The following is a 22739-nucleotide window of genomic DNA, read 5'->3' on the forward strand; positions in this document are numbered from 1 at the left end:
TATGTGTAGTAGTGACTATACTCTATATGACCAAAATACTCTAGCTATATACTTATCCAAGCTTCCCACCACTACAGATATCAGTACTAGAACTCAACACATAACTCAGGATATAAATAACCATAATTTAAACCTAGAAGATGATTGATCACGTTGACCCTGATCTGAACCTCCATAATCTGACACCCAATCAAAACCTATTGGAAAGTAACTGCCTTTATTACACAGCATCACAAGCCAGCACTATCCTAAACAATGCTAAAAGCCTATCAGTACTTAACTACAACATCAGGTCCTTAAGCAAACACTATGATGACCTCCTGGCACTTCTTGAATCACTAAAGACACCCTTCTCCTGCATTATTCTTACTGAGACCTGGCTTAAGCAGGACACAATAGATATCTACCCTCTACCAGGATACACAGCAATTCACAACTGAAGACCAAACTAAGTTGGGGGTGGTATTGCAATCTATTACTCTAACCAATTATCTTGTATTAGCACCACTTGCTTTAGTGATGAATATGGGGAATACATTTTTGCTAATTTTACTGTAAAAAAACTTAAGACACCTATAACAATCGGTGCCATTTACCGGATACCTCACACAAACATCCCAAATTTCAGTGAGAAATTAAAGTCACTAATAACAAACAGACAAATGAATGAGCACCACCTTCTCTTAGCTGGAGACTTCAACATCAACATTGGCTTACTAGATGATCAGCCTGTAACTGATTTCATCAACAATATGAACAACACACTTCTCATACCAACAATAACTAAACCAACCAGGCTCACTGAGACAAGTGCAACCATAATAGACCACATATGGACCAATATACTAGCCCCCCTTAAATCAGGGATAATCACAGATAGCACTACAGACCACTACCCTACCTTCCTCCTGACAAACATTAATAAACCACCACTTGAATACAACAAAGTCTCATTTAGACTCCATGACGAGGCCTCAATAAGGAAGTTCACAACTGACCTAGAGATTGTTGACTGGCCTACAGAATTCTCCAAGGCCAATGGTATTGATGACTGGACAGACATTTTTCTTAACAAATTACTTAGACTATACAACAAACATTGTCCTATAAAAACGAAACAGATCACAAACAAACGGCTTGGTTGCCCATGGCTAACCAGCACCATTCTGAAATCCATTGACAAGAAACATCAATATGAAAAGCAATATAGACAGGGCTTAATACACAAAGATATTCTTAAACACTATTCATCAGTTCTCACCAAAGTAATAAAGAAAGCCAAACAACTATACCACTACAGTAGATTCACAGACACTAGAGGAGATATAAAAAAGACCTGGAAAACACTCTCTCAGATTCTAGGGACCCACAAACTGAAAAAAACCAAGAATATTGTCCTAACTAAACCTAATGAAACACCACTACATCTCACTGACACAGCTAACAAGATAAACGACTTCTTCTCAACCATAGGATCTAATCTCGCCAATAAAATCCCACATACTAATGCCCATGCCGGGGACTACCTAGATGGGAATTTCCCAAATTCCTTCTACCTTGCACCAACTGAGCCCTCAGAAGTCACCGAGATTATAAAGTCACTTAAAAACAACTCGGGGAATCTGTCTAATGTCCCACCATTACTGTACAAGCGAGCGGCCCATACCCTTTTGCATGCTATTTCATTACTTTTTAACAAGTCACTAGAAACTAGCACCTTCCCGAAACTACTCAAGATGGCAAGGGTTACACCAATACATAAAGGTGGTGACCCTACAGACTTAAACAACTATAGGCCAATATCAAACTTACCATTGTTATCCAAAATCTTTGAGAAACTCGTGCACAGGAGACTATATTCATTTATAACAGCACAAAACATACTCAACCCCTGCCAATTTGGATTTAGGAAAAATAAAAGCACTAATGATGCAATCATAAAAATGCTAGATCTGCTTTACACAGCATTGAAAAATAAGGAATATCCACTAGGAATTTTTATTGACCTAAGAAAAGCTTTTGACACAGTAGACCACGACATCCTACTCCACAAACTTGACCATTACGGTATAAGAGGCCATGCGCTTGCTTATTTCAAATCTTACCTTACTAATAGGGATCAGTATGTTACCATTAAAGACACAGCATCAACAACACGGCCACTTGATACCGGAGTTCTGCAGGGAAGTGTCCTTGGTCCCATGCTCTTCCTCATATACATCATTGATCTTCCAAACGTATCCCAACACCTGAAACCCATTCTCTTTGCTGACGACACGACTTATGTCATCTCTCACCCTAATCTTGCCACCCTCAACACCATTGTTAACGAGGAGCTGATCAAAATATCGACTTGGATGACAGCCAATAAACTTACGCTTAACACTGACAAAACCTACTATATTATGTTTGGTAGCAGAGCAGGAGATGCACAAATTAACATTAAGATCGACAACACTCTAATTACCAGACATAATGAGGGCAAATTCCTAGGCCTATACCTTGACAACAACCTGAATTTCAGCACCCATATCCAACACATAACCAAAAAAGTATCCAAAACAGTTGGGATCCTCTCCAAGATACGATACTACGTGCCGCAAAATGCCCTTCTCACACTATACCACTCACTTATTTATCCATACCTCACCTATGCTATTTGTGCTTGGGGATCAACTGCAGCAACACACCTAAAGCCAATTATAACCCAACAAAAAGCTGCAGTAAGAATAATCACTAAATCCCATCCCTGGCAACACCCCCCCCCCCACTCTTCATAGATCTAAACTTACTCCCTGTTCAGTACATCCACACTTACTACTGTGCAATCTACATCTACAGGACCTTAAACTCCAATATCAACCTTGACCTAAAACGCTTTCTTGATAGTTGTGACAGAACCCACAGGCATAACACCAGACACAAACATCTCTACGACATTCCCCATGTCCGACTAAACCTTTACAAAAATTCAATGTATGTCAAAGGCCCTAAAATCTGGAACACCCTACCTGAGAACTCTAGAACTGCAGACACATTCATCACCTTCAAAACTACCATTAGAAAACATCTTATCTCCCTGATAAACCCCATCAACTAACTACACGAATACCACCTGGTGGTTCACACTTACACTCACTCACCCATTTGACCATAAACAGAAATATTAATCTCAATCTTAAAATAATGAATCCTATGATACTCCAATACTGAAACTATGTACTGTGCCAAAACAAAAGCATTCACATTGCTAAACTCACAAACTAGTATTTAGTCACTTAGCCATAATACCAACTTACCTCATAATTTGTAATATTTTAAAATAAAGAATTAAACTAAGTCTGCCCGAAATGCCTAGCCATGCTAGGCGTTCTAGTGGTACACTCTGTAATCATTATTTAACTACATGTAAACCACACAACAACCAAATTCTGTAAATTCAACATTGTAATCTTTATAGAGAATAAACTTTGAATTTGAATTTGAATTTGAATTTGAATTCCCCCCTTTTACCCTTTCCTCCCCCTCCCAACCCTCCCCTTTCCCAGTCTCATTTGTAGTCTCTGGGGTCCTTCCCTCTAGCATTACGGTTTCTAGGTAGGGGGAAGTGTGCTGAGGTTTATCCCACTCCGAGGGGTCCCTCATGGGTGGTGTAGTTTGCCATGGAATCTCAATTGTCTGGAGGTGCCCTGCTCCCTTCCCGGATTTCCGAGAAGTGGGCGGGGTGTCCTGCAGATGATGGGTGTAACTCCAGAGGCTGCCTGTTGGCTCTGGGAGGTGGCAGCCGAAGGAGGTATGCTTTGTGGTGGGTTCCCGACCGCCCTCTTTTTTGTCCGTCAAGGTGGCTCGGTAGATGTGTTGCTATCCCAGAGGGCTGGTTTACTGGCGTGACGGGCACGGTATGGCACGAGTTCCATGCTGCATCTGCACTGCTTGTGGTTTCGAGGTCCTCTCTGATGAGAGGAAGAACTTACGGCCCTTTCATGCCTCCTAGTGACAGTAACCAATGTCCCTCTTTTTTTCCTTTCCTGCTTTCTTTTTTTTCTTAAAATAATAATAAGAAAGAAGTCCCATCATCATGGAGTCTTCATTCCGTGATAACCCTCCTTCTCCCAGGCCCCTTCTTGTTACCACATCTTGTTCTGACCCAACTTCATTATTGGACCATTCTCTTGACTTCCCATACCCCTGTACCTTCTGCTGGTGACGCTTTATCACCTGCTCCAGGTGCTGGGGCTCTGCCCATTTCTGTTAGTGCCTCTGCCTCTTGCATGCCTCTAACTATGCATCCAGCTTCCCTGAATATGGTGTGATGGTTTTCAGATTGCCCACCTAGGTTCACCCCCTTCGCGTAGGCCACTCTACTCCTGTTCCTCCCCCAGTCTTCTTCCCCAGTTACCTTCCAATCTCCTTCCTTTCCTGTTCCATCGCAGGATTCTTCTGCCCCCGCCGGCGCATCTCTCCAGGTTTATACTCCCCTCCCCTCTCAGACCCCTTTGGTCCCCTCCATAGTCTCCCTGAACTCTACGTGCTCTACCTCACCTGTCTCTGAAATCATAGTATTGGCATCTTCCTTATCCGCTGAGACACTTGACGCTATCTCCAACCATATTGTAGAGACGAAACCCTTGATGAACACTGATGTGCCTCCTACCCCTTCTTATTTTTCATGACCCTCACAGCAATCTTTTCCTTCACAGCATTCTGATTTCTCCTTGCTTACACGTTTGCCATTGCCTCCACACATTGACTTCACTTACTCTAATAGCCCATAGATTTTATCGCTTCTTATTGTTGGCATACCTGTTTTTGTAAATAATGACTTACAATGGAATATTCGTGGCCTCAGGGTTAATCAGGGGGAGCTCCGGGTGTTGCTCTCCCAGTTTTCCCCATTATATGTTGGGCTACAAGAGCCCAAAATTCGTTCAGCTGTTATGCATCCCATTTTGGGCTATGTGCTGTTGCATTCTTCTGATCCATTTCCTGATGAATCATTTAATGAGAGTGCGCTTCTTGTGTACATTGGCATACCATATCAACAGGTCTTCATTCGTTCTCTGCTGCATTGTACTGCAGCCCGTATTTATTTGCACAGATGGTATACAGTTTGCTCTCTCTATCTTTCCCCTTCCCGTGCATTCTGTATCTCAGATATTGTGTTCTTGATCTCTTCTCTACCACCGCTTATCTTGTTAGGTGATTTTAATGCTCACCATCATCTTTGGGGAGGGTCCCACTGACTCTCGTGGTGATCAGTTGAAGAGACTTCTCACTACTCAACTTCTTCATGTTTTAAATACTGGTGCTCCCACCCATTTTAATTCTCGCACTCGGTCTCTTGCATTGATCTTTCTATCTGCTCCTCGTCAATTGCACTTGATTACGCTTGGTCCATTCTCCCGGATTTACATGAGAGTGATCACTTTCCTATTCTTCTTGCTTCTGCTACGTATTCCCGACTGCCTCTTAGCCCTCGTTGGCAATTTGGATGAACGAATTGGGACTTACACTCTCATCTTACTGCTTTTTAGTGAGGACCCTTCTTCGTCCTCTGTTGATGAACTAGGGCACTAGTTTTCGACCTTAGTTTTGACTGCAGCATCATGTTCTATTCCTCACACCTCAGGTAGGCATTCTCAGACGTATGCCTTGGTCTCCTGCATGTGCCTGTATGGTGCATTTGAAATGTGCTGCACGGGGCCGTTATCACTATAATCGGACTTCGGATCGTCTCTTGGATTTAAAGCAGACAAGGGCAGTTGCTTGCAGTGTCATACGCGATGCTAAATGCGCTTGTTCGCAATACTATGTGTCTACCATTACCTCAACTTCCCCTATATGTGCGGTTTGGAAGAAGGTAGGGAAGTTGTGTGGCAAGTACGCTTTGGACCCAGCTCCTGTTCTGCGGGTTGCTGGTGTTAGTGTTGCAGAACCTCTTGAAGTTGCCACAGAAATCGGGAACTATCTTGTTAGTCTCTCCCAAGGGCTTCACCTCTGTCCCTCATTTTCATCTAAGTCTACCTAGGAGCAATTGCCCTTGGATTTTTCTTCTAATGGAATGGAGCTGTATAATGTACCTTTCACTCTCCTAGAGCTAGAGTCCACGCTGTCCACTTGCCAGTTATCGGCAGCTGGGCCTGATATTCGTATCAGCATACTACAACAGCTGCATTCTACAGCCCTTAGTCCTTCTACGTCTTTTCAATCTTATTTAGACGTGAGGGTTTCTCCCTCAACAATGGTAATCTGCAGTTGTCCTACTGTTTCGCAAACCAGGCACCTCAGGGCTTCATACCTCTCACTATCATCCCATTGCTCTGACCAGTGTAGTCTGTAAGGTGATGGAATGATTGGTGAATAGACGTTTGATATGGTGTTTGGAGACTCGCAATAGTCTTTCTCCTCACCAACATGGCTTTCACAAGGGCCGCTCTACTTTGGACCCTTTGCTCCACTTAGATACCTATGTACGAAATGCCTTTGCTGACAAACACTCTGCCTTAGCAGTATTCTTTGATCTTGAGTAGGCATATGACACCACTTGGAGGTATAACATTTTAGCCCAAGGTCACTCCTTAGGCCTCTGCGGTAATCTACCAACCTTCCTTGCTGCTTTCTTATCTGACAGACATTTTCGTGTTCATGTTGGCGCCTCGCTTTCCTCAGACTTTGTTCAAGCCGAGGGAGTCTCACAGGGTTGTTTCCTTAGCACTACCCTTTTTCTCCTAGCTATAAATGACATACCTTCCATTTTTCCATCGCATATTTGGTCATCACTTTATGTGGATGACTTCGCTATAGCTTACTCAGGGGCTGACTGTCGCTTGGTAGCAGCCTCCCTTCAGGATGCGATTGACCGAGTTTCCCACTGGGCCACTTCTCATGGCTTTAAATTTTCCAATACGAAAACCCATTTCATTACTTTCACTAGACGTCCTCTTATCCCAGATATTCCATTGTATTTACATGGCTCATGTATTCCAGAATGTGATACAGTCAAGTTTCTTGGCCTTCTCTTTGATCACCAGGTGACATGGAAACCTCATATTTTCTCTTTGAAGACAGTTTGCCATGGTCAGCTGAATCTCCTTAAAATTTTTGTCTTGTCCAAGCTGGATTATGGCAACCAAGTCTATTCTGCAGCTTCTCCTACAACTCTGTCTAAGTTAGATCGACTTCATCATCAGGATCTACGTTTATGCCTTGGTGCCTTTTATTCATCCCCTGTTGAAAACCTCTATGTAGAGGCAAATGTTCCTTAGCTGATCGTCGTGATGCTCATTGTCTTTGTTACTTTGTCCACGCTCATGACCTTCGTGTTTCTTCTACATATAGGTTGGTCTCAGATGTTAGTAGAAGCCCATTGTTTGTTAGGTGCCCCTGCCTACTCCAACCGTTTTCTCTTCATCTTCACTCACTCCAGTCTTCTCTCTACTTGCCTCCCTTGTATGTTCATTTAGCATCTGCCTTTTCCCTTTCCCCTTGGGAAGTTCCGATGGTTCGTGTCTGTTCTCCCCTACAACTGTGCACCAAAGCTCTCCTGCCTACGACTGCTTCTCGCTCTCTTTCTTGATTACTTCTGGTCACATGCTCGTGCCATTGCTGTTTATACAGATGGTTCTAAATCTTCTGACAGTGTTGGGTTTACAGCAGTGTTCCTTGACGATGTTCTCGGAGGTCATTTGTTAGACTCGGCTAGTATTTTTACGGCCGAGTTGTATGCCATCCTCATAGCGCTTCTTTGTATTACATATATGTCTCCTTCGACGTTTGTGATCAAGTTCCATCAGTGCTTTGCAAGCCAATAAGCAATTTGATTCCCCTTATCCATTAGTCCTTCGTATTCAGCTATGGTTGCGCCCTGTAGCTAGCAAAATCAAAGACATCGTTTTCTGTTGGGTCCCTGGACACAATGTACAGGGTAACGAACAAGCGGATGCTGCTGTGTGGTCAGCGATGCATGATCTGGTTTCCTATAGAGGTATTCCGTTCAGAGATTATTTTCCAGTCATCTTGGCCCATTTTCGCAGCCATTGGCAATAACGGTGGTCGGACATGCACCATAACAAATTGCACTCTATTAAATGATTTTTAGGTTTATAGCCATCTTCTTACCACATTTGCCATACTCAGGAGACTGTGCTTTCCTGGCTCCACATTGGCCATACTCACCTCACCCATGGGTATCTCATGGAATGACACCCTATTCCTCTCTGTGAGGGTTGTCGGGTCCCTATTTCGGTTCTTCACTTTCTTGTAGATTGCCTGGTTTACCAGTGAGCTCGCAGGATTTACCTCCAATGGCGACGACGCCCTACCACTCTTACCTTGTCTTCTCTTCTTGTAGACGGCCTTGCCTTTGACTTATAATGACTTTTTGACTTTTTGTCAGCAACTGCTTTACTGTACGAACTTTGTCACATTGCCTTTAGCGTCCCTTCCAGCCCTTCTCTCCCCTCACCTCTGATCCCCTCTCCACCTAGCTGTTTTTTGCCTCAGCACTATTTTCTGTCCTGCAGCGCTGTATGACCCTTGTCGGTTTAGCGCTTTCTTTGATTATAATAATAATCTACACAATTAAGAGTTACTCTTGCAATTCGGGTTGCAGCCCAAATGCCAGAATGACTCCGAATGGTCTCTGGATTAAGACGAGTGAATGAGCCAAGACGAGAGATTGAAACTACTTCCCCTACTTTCTACTACCACCACTACTTCCACTACCAGCTTTACCACTACCACTACTTTTTTCTTTCTCTCTCTCTCTCCTCTCTGGCTCACCCTTATCCCAGGGACGCACTTGTTTCAGACGTCAGGTGTTGAACACACCTCCAGAGAATCTGAGTCGTTCTGGCACTCCCGCTGTGGCCTAAGTGCCAAGAATGGCTCAAATGGAGTTGACTCACTGTGCCCTTGTCATAGGGCTGCCACCGCCATAAGGATGTAAACGGTACTCCATTTGACCAGAAGATTCACCATGCTTTTGTCATAGGGCTGCCCCCGCCATATGACTGCAAACGGCACTACACTTGATACGAATACTCACATTGCCCCTGCCATAGGACTGTAATCGGGACATCACGTGTACACACTCCGACATTACCGGGTCACTACATGGAGAAGACTCGGGCCAGGACCCGTCCTGGGAAACCTACGTGAACATTAGCACGAACTCTCTTCTAAATAACAAAAAAAGGCACAATACCGTGACTGGAACGACACACAAATAACCCGCACATAGAAGAGAGGACCCACAGTCATTGGCCAGGCTTCAAACACCTTTTATTGTACAGCAATAAAGGAATGGAACAGACTGCCCGAACATGTCAAAGCCAGTCATAGCATGAACTATTTCAGGAAGAGTGCCAAAAGGTGTCTGATGAATGTAGCTACAGAAAGGGAGGGGAATGATTTTCTATTTTTTAACTAACATACGTGTAAATTTTACCTTATTCCTAGTAATGACCCTCGTATTGTAGATAGTCTTAATGACCCTCGTGTAGTAGATAGTCTTTTTAGTATAATAATAAGATGTTACCTTCATTATAGAATAATAAGAAAATATTATAACCTTTATATTATAATAATAAGGTAAAAGGACCCCAATGGAAATAAGTCACTCTGTCTGACTTTTTTGGGTTATCCTAGGTTCTCTACACATATGCTGCTATGTATGATAATTTTATGTAACTGTATTTGTGTATACCTGAATAAACTTACTTACTTACTAGGAGCTTATAGTGGGAAAATAAGAAGGAGGAGGAGCCAGACAAATACTAAGAAAGGGGAACACTGCAAGGAAGCTAGGTGCCCACAGATGGTAAGAGCAGGAACACAGAGGGGGGGGGGCTAATGAAAAATAAATAATGAAGGAACAAAAACACAAGGCAGAAGAAAGACAACCCAGAGGAGAAAAAGGAAAGAGGAAAGGGGAAGAGGGAGAAGGAGAAAAAGGAGGAATCAGGTTAGGTCACGGGTGTTCTAAAGTTTGGAGCATTTTAAATGTAGTGGGAAAGGAAGGCATCTACAGAGACGAAACCAGGACTAAGATTCATACAAGGAAAGTTGTGTATTAGGGAGGATTCAACCAGACGGCGACTGTTGAAGTTGGAAGTAGGGAAGACAGTTTTAGCAGGTCAGTAAATAGGATGGCTGTGATCTCTAACGTGACAGAAAAAAAGCATTGTTAATGTCGGCAAGCCTAACACTACTTTTGTGCTCCTTAAGTCTGTTAGAATGAGATCGGTCAGTTTCTGCAAAGTATTGAAGAGGAGAGGAGGAACAAGAAATAGAGTAGACACCAGGAGCATTAGTAGAGGGATGTGCGGGTTATTTGTGTAACTCTCTTCTGTCAGTGGACTTGTGAATGGTCCAGATCGGACCGAAACGTCGCCATAAGCATTTCTCTCTCCTATATGCGGGTTATTTTTCTTAGTACACAGATATCCTTACTCAATTCAAGCTATGAGACCATTGTTGCAACAAGCCCATACACTGTCTGATCAGGAGCCCATCTACCAACCCGAGTGGAGGCCTGTTTATGGTTTGTTTATATAACAATAAATTAAAGCATATTTCCTTTCATGTTTAAAGACCTGAAGTCAGTTGAATAATTTAGTTTCCACAAGTGAATGATAAGGGAAAATGAAAATGAATATAAAACTTTAATAAAATATAGTAAGAAAGGTACTGTACGAAATTCAGGCCTTTTTCTTTCTCCAAAGTCTTGATAAAAAGAGTATGTCTGAGTAGAATGGTAAGATAAAAGCAGTGGAAGAACAATTCCCATACCAAATGTAATAGAAACTTCAACTTGGGAAACAGTCGATGGAAGAACTTCACACAAGTAAAGAAAAGCAAACAGTACAGGAATACTGTGTAATGCTCATCATTGGGACCAGTTAGGGGCTTTTCTCGCTTCTTTCTTCCATGTTTTCAATGATGACACTTCTACTTGTTTCGACCCTTGCACGCGTTCTCTTTCATATAGAGATCTCTCCATCTGTGCTTCTTCTGTAGTGCTGGATTTTAGTCTGTAGTACCTGATATTCATGACAGCAATCATTTCCCCCTTCTCATTCTTACGTCCAAACCATTTGTCACTCTCATCGGCAGTTCGAGTGGGCAGATCAGGCGCTTTAGTCATGCCATACTTTTCTTGACGTTCTCCTTTTTATGTCCTCTTTTGTCACCTCTGTTCTTACTGCAGCGTTTCTTGCCCTCATCCCCTCGACACCTTGGGCAGGCATTATCGGAAATGCGTACCCTGGTAGTATCCTGACTACGACTGTGCCATGTAACTGAAGCGCTATGTGTGGGGCTGCTACTGTTACAAAAGAACCATTGACCACTTACTGGCTTTTAAACAGGCGAGAGTTTGTCTATCATGTTATACACGTGGTGAAATGTTTTTGTTGGCGAATATACGTGTCCACTGTTAATTCCACTACTTTTATGCGCGAGGTCTGGAAAAGGGTACATAAATTAATTGGCAAGTATTCTCCAGACCCTTCTCCCATGCTTATGATTGCTGGAGCCAACATTGCAGACCCTGTTGAGGTTGCCACAGCAATTGGGCATCACCTTGTCCCTGTTTCCCAAGAACTTTATCTCTCGTCTCTTTTCCTCCAAACCTGAGAGAGGGAATTGACACTGATGGATTTTGCTTGAGGAACCTTATGATGTATCCTTCATGCTCTGCGAAATTGCATAAATGCTTTCCGTATGCCATCCTACAGCAGCTGAGCCTAATGACATTCATGTCTATATGCTTGAGCATTTATCCCTTATGGTGTTCGTCATCCTCTTACCTCTTTTCAGTCTCATTTGGATCCAAGGGGTTCTCCCTCTACAATTGATTATCATTATAATCAAAAGAAGCTCTAAATCCACAAGTGCCATGCCCTATACAATGGAAAGCTGCCATTGTCCTCTCTTTTTATAAGCCGGGTACTTTGGGCCATGATGCCTCTTATTACAGACCCCAGTGCTCTTACTAATGAACTATTTAAGTTGTTAGAACGCTTGGTTAACAAACGTTAAGTATGGTACTTGGAAACCTGTAATTCTCTCTCCTTCCTTGTCAGTCTGGTTTTCATAGGGGCAATTTTACCATATGTGGCATGCAAAGAGTAAGGTAACCTTTATTCGGCGCATGTACACACCCTCATTTACAGGCTATCTCCCCCAACCAGCGAACCAGGTTGCTGAGAGTTGATGATGGGGCCCCGTCGTTCAACTAGTGACCAGGTTCCAGCCAATAAGATCGTTTTGGCAATCGCAGAGGTTATGTGGGTACCACTCTCCTGTCTGCGCTTGTCATTCCCATTCTAGAGCTGGTTGAAGCACGGTCTGCTCTCTTGTGGCTTCTATTTCTGCCTTGCATACCGTGGAGTGCACTAATACTTATCACTGTACATAGTGTACATATTGCTGTTCTAAATTGGTGAAGGATAATATAAGTAAACTTTTTCTGCTGTGTTTATTTTGCTCCCTTTACACCCAGGATAACAGGCCATTTGGATTCCTGGGTTGTAATACCATAGAACCCGTAATCCATTTGGATACCTATGTTCACAATGCCTTGCTAATAATCACTCGGTTATTGTAGTCGTTTTTGATCTCTAAAAGGCTTCTGATACAACCGAATGTTATGTCAGGGCCCAAACTTTATTCCTTGAGCCTCCGAGGCAATGTGCCACTTTATTTTTAGGAATTTCTTGTCAGAGGCACTTCTGTGCCCGGGTTAATATCTTTTCCACTGAATTCGGCCAACACTGTACATAGCAATATATATCCCTCATCCTGCTTGCTGTGAAGGCTTACTCAGCCCTGTAACAACTTCAGTCAGTATTACCAAGGCTGGCTCCTCCTCAGAAAAATTAATGAATAGAAAAAGAAATAATAACAGACAATGATAAACACTTTATTATTTAGAAACGGAAAATGTAAAACAATAAAACATGAATGGGTACCCTAATTGAAAGAAAAATAAAAAATGAAATGAAAAAAATTACATTTGAACTCAACGCTAATATAGGTATATCGTGGTAATGGGGTGTCAGGTGTTGGTGACACTGCATGTTGTTGAAATCGTAGCCGTTGCTGATGTGGGGGGGGGGGTAGCAGGTGTTGGTGACCACCACTGGCTTGTTCTTCACAGAGTATAGCCGTGTGTATTACTTCAGATGACAGGAAAACCAGGTTCGTTACCACTGCTATGATGAGGGGTTAGGTCCTGTGTTGGCTTACATAACAGGTAAGTAGACTAAACATGGGACGTCTCAGGACGTTAGTTCGTCTCCTTCTATTCTTCTCGTTGGTTGGCAGGTGACCCTCTCTGTCATTCCAAGCTGTAAACAGAGACAGATTACCCACTTCTTAAGAAATCACTCTCCATGATAAGTACAATACCTAAAAGATGTGGTGATTATTAAAACATTTAACAGATAAAGAATGAAAGGACTAAGTTAATTATTGGTCAAAAGTGAAGCTTTCAACCAATAAGTCCACTAAAATATGATCAGGCGTGTACTTACAGTAGTGTTGGGAGCTGTGAGTCGAGTGATTTACTGTTTGAGCGGAGCCCCACACGTCACCTTTCGGGGGAGGGGGAAGAGGGAGGGGAAGGGATAGCGGGAGCTAGACTGACCCTACCTTAACAAGCAGCCGGCAATCAAACTATCACTTTCGTTGAGGGGGAAAAAGGGGGGAGGGGGAAGAGCGGGAGCTGGACTTACCCTACCTTAACAAGTAGCCGGCAATGAAACTATTGTTACTATACACTCCCTCGCTACTCCTATCTATTGAACTTTTCCCTCACACTTGCTATTAACGACCGTACCTCCGTTCTCCCTTCCAATATTTGGTAGTTTCTATGTCGATGATTTTTTATTGCTTGTGCTGACAGTCACCAGAATATTATTGATCACGCTTCCCACTGGGCCACCTCCAATGGGTTTCAATTTTCTGATGCTAAAACACATCTTACCTTCACGAGACGTTCTGTTGTACATGAGACTTCTATACCTGTATGGTTCTTGTATCCCTAAACAGGATACAATCAAATTAATCTTCCGTTTGATCGCCGAATGACGTGGAATCTGCATGTCATAGCCGGTCGAACCTCCTTCACACTCTAGCCCACCTTTCTTGGGGCTGATAGATGCGTCTTTCTTTGCCTTAATTTTGCCCTGATCTTATCTCAATTAGATTACGGTGGCCCCATTTTTCTTTCTAAACTTGATCCCATTCATCATCATAGGTTACGTTTGCGTTTCGAAGCTTTCCGTTCTTTCCCGGTTGAAAGCCTATGTGCAGAGGTGAACATACCATCTATCGGTGCGATGCCCATTGTCTCCATTATTATGTTTTGTTTTTCTTATGACCTACACGATCCCTCCCGGTACAGGATTGAAACGGATGTTATTAAGGGCTCCTTATTTAATCGTCGCCCCCATTTACTATGTCCCTTTCCGCAATTGCTGCCAACAGCATTGGTCCGAGTTGGTTCACAAATTGTTTTCTGTCAAATCACGTTTAGATTTCACGCCATTTTCCACCGCTGTCACATTTGGGAGACTACTGCGCTTTCTTGTCTACGTATAGGCCACACGCACCTCACTCTTGGAAAAACGCCCAGCACCATTCTGTGAGGACTGAGAGGTTGCACTGTTAGTTCACTATATCAAGATTGTTCAGCTTATCAGTGGGCATGCAGAATTCACTTCTTTCACCTCCGCCGCCTCAACACAAACTCTAACTGATCTTCTTGCTGAAAGTCCCATCTTTGACGCAGACTCTCTTTTTAACTTTTAAACAGAAACTAATTGCACCAACTGTAATTTTATTTTTCCTCATACACCCTTCCCCCACTAACATCTGCCGTTGCTCACTCCTGCCCTTCACTCTTTCATCACCTTTGTACAATCCTCCTGCAGCATTGTATGACCCTCTCAGGCTCAATGTTTTATTATTTACTGTTTGCATTCACTGTAAATACGTCCTCTCTTTACGTTCACCCTGCGTCTTTACGTTCACCCTGCGTCTTTACGTTCACCCTACGTCTTTACGTTCACCCTGCGTCTTACGTTTCCCTTCTTTGGTCTGGAAGTTTGAAGCTTCAAGTTTACCTCATCCCATTTTCATGTGCAAAATGCTCATATACTTCAACGTTTTGTTCACCCTTTCGTGAACACTTTCAGTCTCATTCTCATGCTACTGCAGTATTCACTGATTGTTCTAAATCTCCAGATGTCGTTTATGTAGCTGCTTTTCCTAAAATCCAAGGTCATTTACTAGAATCGGCCAGTGCTTTCACAGCAGAGTTGTATGTAATTCTCATTGCTATCATACACATTGAAGTCATGTCCGCCTCGTCATTTGTAGTTATTTTGGACTTACAAAAGGCGGTTACAACCTATTCGGAAATTAAATTCCCTCATTCCATTCTCATTTGTATACAACTTTGCTTGTCGCATTTCTCGCAGATACAAAGCAGCGCCTTTGTGGATTTAGTTCTTAGATATGATTATAATAATCGGAAATACATAGAAGTAAATTTTTGCTGTCCCCTGACATGCTAATCTTCGGAGTAATAAACAAGATGACAAAACCACTTAATTAGCTATTCATTATTCCCCAATTTATCACAGGGTATTTGTTTCTTGAACTATTTTTCAGCGCTCTCTCAACTCCGCAACCACTGACAACAACACTTGTCTTAGGCCACAGTTGTTTTTTCTATCAAACCACTTTAAGGATTCTAACCACCTTACGCTCACAAGGTAAGGTGGCCAGAATGGGTTTGGTTGACGCACTCTCACGCTTACGTATCAGACATATTCAATGTACTTACGGAAACTGCATGGATAAACGTCCAGCAACGCTTTACGAGGACTGTCAGATCCTCGTAATAGATTGTCCTCTCTTATCTTTGGGCACATACATATTTCCGTCTACTCCTCCCTAATACACTCGCTCTAGTTGACCTCGTTATATGCAGTCTCTCTCTTTTTTACTTTTTTACCGAAACTAACTTATTGCACCAACTTTCATTTTCATTTTTTTTCCTCGCATCAACCCCTACTTTCGCACATTACAACCTCTCACTCCTAACCCTTGTATATTGCTGCTTCTGCAAGCACAGTATGGCCCTACGGGCTTACTGCTTACCTTGATTGAAATAATCCTATCGAGACCCAGGAGCTGGAGGCTAACACCCCTCAAGAGGGTAGTTTAACACCCTCACGAGAACCAGGAGCTGTAAATAAACGTTTTTATAGTTGCTAAAAGCTGGAATTCACTCTCGTTAAAAATATATATAAAAAAACCCGGCAAATGATACAAAATTAGGCGTGGAATTTCCCAGAGAGTTTTAGATAGTCTTTACCACAACACTGGAAATTGGATACACATTTTATTGACAATTGGTACTGACACTGGTAAGGCCCAATAAAAATACGAACATTCCTTTATATAAAATATGCCTGCATTTAGAGTGTGAAGCCGCTATAATGAAGCATTCTGAAGTTATCGCACAGAAACCGATATTCCGAGTTTATACTTGGAGTATACCTGGAGTGGGTTTCGGGGGTCAACGCCCCCGAGGCCCAGTCTGTGCATCGACAGTCCAAAGCCAATCTGACGCTTTCAATAAGTACGATACATTATTTCTGAGAATTTGAAGAATATTAAAAGTGGCAGTCTCAGTCTATTGCACAAAAATCAACATTGCAGTGTGTTTAATAAAACTGGCAAAATTTTTGGCACTTGTATATCCCAGTTATAATGCAAATCTTACAGTGGATATGATTTGCATAGGTTGTTTGAAGCTGATCGGAAGAGGGATTCTTCAGTTATCCCAAAGAAAGCGGTAATTATTATTTTAAAATATGAGCAAAGTAGTGCCTATGCCTCCTAAAGATGTACTGAACTTTTCTTTGTTTTAGGCACACCAACGTTTACAGTTTGAGGCTGACATAGTTGCTGCACGGAAGCAACATTTATGTTTTCATTCATAAAATTAAATTAAAAAAAAATGGGTATTTGCACATTTCAATAAAACTCCTTGTGCTGTATGACCCTTGTCGGTCTAGCGCTTATTTTTGATAATAATAATAATAATAATAATATCAATAAAAATCCGACCTCTCCAACTAAGATATACCAGGATTAATAGTTTGAAGACAATCAGAAGAGGCGTTCTTAAGTTACACAGAAATCTTGGAGGAAAAATAAAAAAAATACAACAACCATTATAAGTATTCTGTTTCTGAGGATAGCTAAATATTAATTAAAATTCGAGATTATATTTTTATTGTAGAATAAAAAAAATTTTGAAGATAAACAAATTTTAATTAATATCCATTTTAGAATGCACATTTTTGACTTGGCAAAAAAATACAATGCAATGTGTGACCTTGCTTTGTTTTGGGTCTCGTAGAGGGATATTTTCATGAAACAATAGGACCTCTGTGTAAGGAAAGTAGGTTAATGGGCTTAACATTTCTCTTGTACTCCCCTCCCTCCCATACCCCTCGGAATGTCTCTTGTTTTACATACTTAAGATCATTACAGGTATACTCTGTTGTAGACTTGTGATCAGAGGCTGTGTCCGTACAATCATAGGTCTTGTTACTGGCCAGACCCAATGGTGGTTATTACTATATACAGGAGGAAACCGTAAACCATTGGGGATCATACATCGCCTGAGGAATGGGAGGTAAACAGAATTAATCCAAAACGAGGGAGAGGAGAACAAATTTCTTAACATCAAATGCCTTCACCAGTATGAAGGCAGCCTCTGTCTTGGATGGGTAAGACGCACACAGTATGGGATATATTAAAGACGTCAGCGTTGACCCTCTTTTTCTGAAAATGAAATCCTGGTTAGGGCCCTGGCTCAAAAAGAAATCCCTTTCAAATAAAGTATGCATACAGCCATCCTCTACGTCAGAGGGAACAGAAAACGGCGCAGGGGAGAACGGGAAGGTTGGGATCAATAGGCAGGAATGAGTCAGTGTGAGAGTGAGTGTGGTTGGGGGTGGCAGTAGCTACTCCGTTCCCAGTCATGGCTGTCGACTTCACAGCCACGTATAAGGTGCTGGTAATCGGCGATGTGAACGTGGGAAAGACCTGCCTAGTTCACAGATTTTGCGACGAGAGGTATTATGACACGTACATCTCTACAGTCGGTGAGTACTAACTCAGGAGACGTGCGCGCGTGTAATTCCATTACGTTGGGTCCCCACTGTAGACAAACTTGAACCAGAGTTCATTATATCGGGTATTACAGCGGCTTACTATACGCTCTGATATGAGTTTTATTCGTAAACTTTAATTAATGGCGGGTAAAAATCACTGACGAAGAATGAAAACAGTTGGAACACGATCCGATACCTAAACTCCAAACTCTTATTGATCAAAGTTCCGAAACATGTTTTTATTTATATTTGGTTTGGTCCAAGATTATCGTTTGCATTAGTTCTCGATACATCTAGTGTTACCGAGTTTAGAACAGTGTACACAAGGATTAGGTTTACACTTGCTAATCCTACACACTAAGCTTCGTATTTTTGTTTACTATTGAACCTGAACACCAATAAACATGCAAATATAATACCTCACAAAATTTAACAGAAATGTTACCGCGTAAATGAAGTAATCATTATGCTGTACTTATTAATATTAGACAAGCAAAGCTTGCTAGATAAACACACAGCCAAAGGTTAAATATTGTTTAAGGTAAAGGTACGAAGGTATTATTTTCTGTATTATCTGGTCTGGGCGTCATTCGTTGCTATTAAATTATGGAAGTTGTTAGATTGACAATGGATGGGGAAGAGGGAGCATCAGGAGGACAGCTGGTGTAGGGGTCACTCAGCTGGTGAGTTGATAAACCTTGGTGTTGACACTATGGTAAAAACTGACCAGCTCCTGGGGGCATTTTCCAGGGGATATTGGTGTTCTAGAGGGTATACTCCATGGTGTATTATGTTCAAGGCAGTATGGTCCATGAGCAGCAGCTGATACTACTACTACTGCCATTGAAAACACCCAGAGGGCACAGTCTTTGCTACTAGCATTGTGTAACTGCTGCTGCTTCCTCACCAGGGGCAGCTGTTTCTAACAGTGAACTAATGTCATTGCTCATACAAATACAGTGAGCTGGAGTCGCTGCATATTTCACAGTGAGGGGACTGATACTATTGCTTCTAGCACTGTGCCTCAATGTTTTTACTGTGAGACAGTGTTGATGCTGCTGCTACTAATAGAACTGTATGGTGGAGTTGCTGTTGGTAAAGCTATTAGTGCTAAGCTGATGTTGCTTGAGAACTGGACGTTGCTGCTTTAATCTGAAGTTCATGGTGATGCTGTTCTGTTATTCTGAAAGCTCATGTTGTTGTTTCTGTTCTAGAAGTCCAAGTTACTACTACATCTGCTAGCTCTGAAAATTTTATGCTTCCAGCATAAAACTGACAGCAGAAGCAGCAAACTCTTTCTGTTGCCAGCACTGTAATTTACCATGGAATGTGTTTCTGCAGCTGCTATCACTGAAATTAGTAGCTCCTAGAAGGCGCAGCTACCATTCCCGGAAGTTGCTTTTGATATGAGAACTGTAAGGTACTGTTGCTGCACTAGAAATATTCGTATGTCGATACTGATAACACTGGGAGGTGTTGCTGCAGTTAGTAGCAGATGCTGCTACTAACACAAAAGGGGATAGTAGCACTGGAAGATGTTTCTGCTGCTGATGCTGATAGTAAAGGGCGGGGCTGTTTGCTACTGCTTCTCCAGAAGAGGGGTTATGCTGCTACTCTGGAAGAGGGTTTCTGCAGCTGCTAACTCTGGGTGAGGGTTTATGCTGCTGCTAATTCTGAAAGAGTTTATGCTGCTGTTAACTCTTGAAGAAGGTTTATGCTGCTCCTAATTCTGAAAGAGGGTTTATGCTGCTGCTAACTCTTGTAGAAGGTTTATACTGTTGCTAATTCTTGAAGGTTTATGCTGCTGCTAATTCTGAAAGAGAGTTTATGCTGCTGCTAACTCTTTAAGAGGGTTTATGCTGCTCCTAATTCCGAAAGAGGGTTTATACTGCTGCTAACTTTTGAAGAAGGTTTATTCTGTTGCTAATTCTTGAAGGTTTATGCTGCTGCTAATTCTAAAAGAGAGTATGATGCTGCTAACTGAAAGAGGGTTTATGCTTCTCCTAATTCTGAAAGAAGGTTTGTGCTGCTGCTAACTCTTGAAGGTTTATGCTGCTGCTAACTCTTGAAGGTTTATGCTGCTGCTAACTCTTGAAGAAGGTTTATGCTGCTGCAAACTCTGGATGAGGATTTATGTTGCTGGTAAGTCTGGAAGGGGTTTCTGCTGCTGTTAACTCTAGGAGGGTTTCTGCTCCTGTTAACTCTGAAAGTGTTTCTGCTACTGCTAATTCTAGAAGTGTTTCTGCTGCTGCTAATTCTAGAAGGGTTTCTGCTGCTGTTAATTCTATAAAGGTTTCTGCAGCTGCTAATTCTATAAGGGTTTCTAGTGTTGCTAACTCTGGAAGGGTTGCTGCTGCTCTTAATTCTAGAAGGGTTTCTGGTGCTGTTGATTCTAGAAGAGTTTTTGTTGCTGATAACTCTAGAAGGGTTTCTGCTGCATCTAATTCTGGAAGGATTTCTGCGGTTGGTGCTGTTAGCACTGAAAATTACTGCTGCTAGAATTGGACGACACGTCTGCTTCTGCTAACACCAGGTGTTGCTGCTGTCGCTCTTGCTGCTGCTTATACGGTCTTCCTGCTACAAGTACTGAAAACTGCTCTTTCTGCTCGCACCAGAATTCTTTTGATTTTGTTAGATAACAAAGTTTTGGGTTAACATTTGTTGCTAGCAGTGCTGACATTGTTGTGCTGTTGTTCCTGTTTTAGCATTAATTGTCGTTAGCCTCAATATTTTTTTTTGCTATTGCTGCTGCTTTTTCTGCTATCACAGAATTTATTGTTATTGCTAATAATTTTTTTTCTGTTGTTGTTGCTGATGTTAACAATAAAAAATAAATCTGAAAATTATTGTTCCTTTTGGTGTCGCTGTGGATTGTTGTTGCTGGTGCTGCTAGCTCAGCACACTTTGCTATTGCTGTTATCAATAAAAAAAATGGTTGGTTCTGGATTGATGTTATTGTTACTGTTAGCCTTGTAGAGTGTTGTTGCTGTTGCTAGCCCAGTAGATTGCTATTTTTGCTGCTGCTAGCACTGTTGAGTACTGTTGCTGCTGCTAGCGCTGTAGATCGTTGTTGCTGCTTCTAGCCCTGTAGATTGTTGTAGTTGCCTCTGCTAGCCCTGTAGATTATTGTTGCTGCTGCTAGCCCTGTAGATTACTGTAGTTGCTGTTTTTAGCCCTGTAGATTGTTGTTGATGTTACTGCTGCTATCCGCGTAGATTGTTAGTTGTTGCTGCTGCTAGCCCTGTAGGTAATTGTAGTTACTGCTGCTACCCCTGTAGATTATTGTAGTTGCATTGTTGTTGCTGCTGCTAGCCCTGTAGATAATTGTAGTTGCTGCTGCTACCCCTGTAGATTATTGTAGTTGCTGCAGCTAACCCTGTAGATTGTTGTTGTTGCTCCTAGCCCTGTAGATTATTGTAGTTGCTGCTGCTAAGCCTGTAGATTGTTGTTGCTGCTGGTACCCCTGTAGATTATTGTAGTTGCTGCTGTTAGCCATGTAGATTGTTGTAGTTGCTGCTGGTAGCTCTGTAGATTATTGTAATTGCTGCTGGTAGCCCTGTAGATTGTTGATGATGTTGCTGCTGCTAGCCGTGTAGATTGTTGTTGCTGCTGCTAGCCCTGTAAATTGTTATTGTTGCTTCTGCTAGCCCTGTAAATTATTGTAGTTGCTGCTGCTAGCCCTATAGAGTGTTGCTGCTGCTAACCCTGTAGATTGTTGTTGCTGCTGCCAGCCCTGTAGATGGTTGTTGTTGCTGCTGATAGCCCTGTAGTCTGTTGTTGCTGCTGATAGCCTTGTAGTTTGTTGTTACTATCCCTGTATATTGTTGTTGCTGCTGCTGCTATCCCTGTAGACTGTTGTTGCTGCTGCTAACCCTGTAGATTGTTGTTGCTGCTGATAGCCCGGTAGATCATTGTTACTTCTAGCCCTGTAGATTGTTGTTGCTGCTGCTAGCCCTGTAGATAGTTGTTGCTAGAAGCCCTGTAGATTGTTGTTGTTGTCGCTATCCCTGTAGATTGTTGTTGTTGTCGCTATCCCTGTAGATTGTTGTTGTTGCTAACAATGGAAATTGTTGATGTTGCTGGTACCAACACTGTGAATTGATATTATTGCTGCCAGTCTGGTTACTTACTGCTGCTGCTTCTGCTAATGCTGCTGTTGTTGCTGCTTCCCCTCAGCACCGTAAATTATTATTGTTATTATTATTTTATTATTGTTAAATTTAAGGAAAGCACTAAATCCGTATGTGGGTGTTCTTTTATTGATGTCAGGAGGTCGGAGGCCACCACGGGTCGATTCTCCAGGGTCACGCTGTTGACCTAGGAAGTAATCTGTGCTTTACACACACACGCGTTGTGTGTGTGTGTGTGTAAAGCACAGATTACTTCCAAGGTCAACTGTGTGACCCTAGGGAATCGACCCGTGGTGACCTCTGATCTCCTGACATCAATAAATGAACACGCACATGAACTTGTTGATATCAATTGTGCAGTGATGGATTGACAACACACATGGAGAGAGAGAGAGAGAGAGAGAGA

At 42.2% G+C, this 22739-nt stretch overlaps 2 protein-coding genes across 2 annotated transcripts in view; one reads left to right on the top strand and one right to left on the bottom strand.

The window, feature by feature from the left end:
• Positions 1 to 22739, bottom strand: part of LOC128688989 (pre-mRNA-splicing factor syf2) — a 151021-nt gene that overhangs the window by 93681 nt on the left and 34601 nt on the right. The window lies entirely within an intron of this gene.
• Positions 18016 to 22739, top strand: part of LOC128689090 (ras-related protein Rab-8A) — a 127774-nt gene continuing 123050 nt past the window's right edge. Inside the window, exon 1 of the mRNA XM_070087245.1 lies at positions 18016 to 18194. Within this exon, the coding sequence (XP_069943346.1) occupies positions 18071 to 18194 (124 nt within the window). The 5' untranslated portion in view covers positions 18016 to 18070. The remainder of the gene's footprint in view (positions 18195 to 22739) is intronic.

The sequence above is a fragment of the Cherax quadricarinatus genome, chromosome 21 (assembly GCF_038502225.1).
Source record: "Cherax quadricarinatus isolate ZL_2023a chromosome 21, ASM3850222v1, whole genome shotgun sequence".
In the NCBI taxonomy this organism is placed as follows: Eukaryota; Metazoa; Arthropoda; class Malacostraca; order Decapoda; family Parastacidae; genus Cherax; species Cherax quadricarinatus.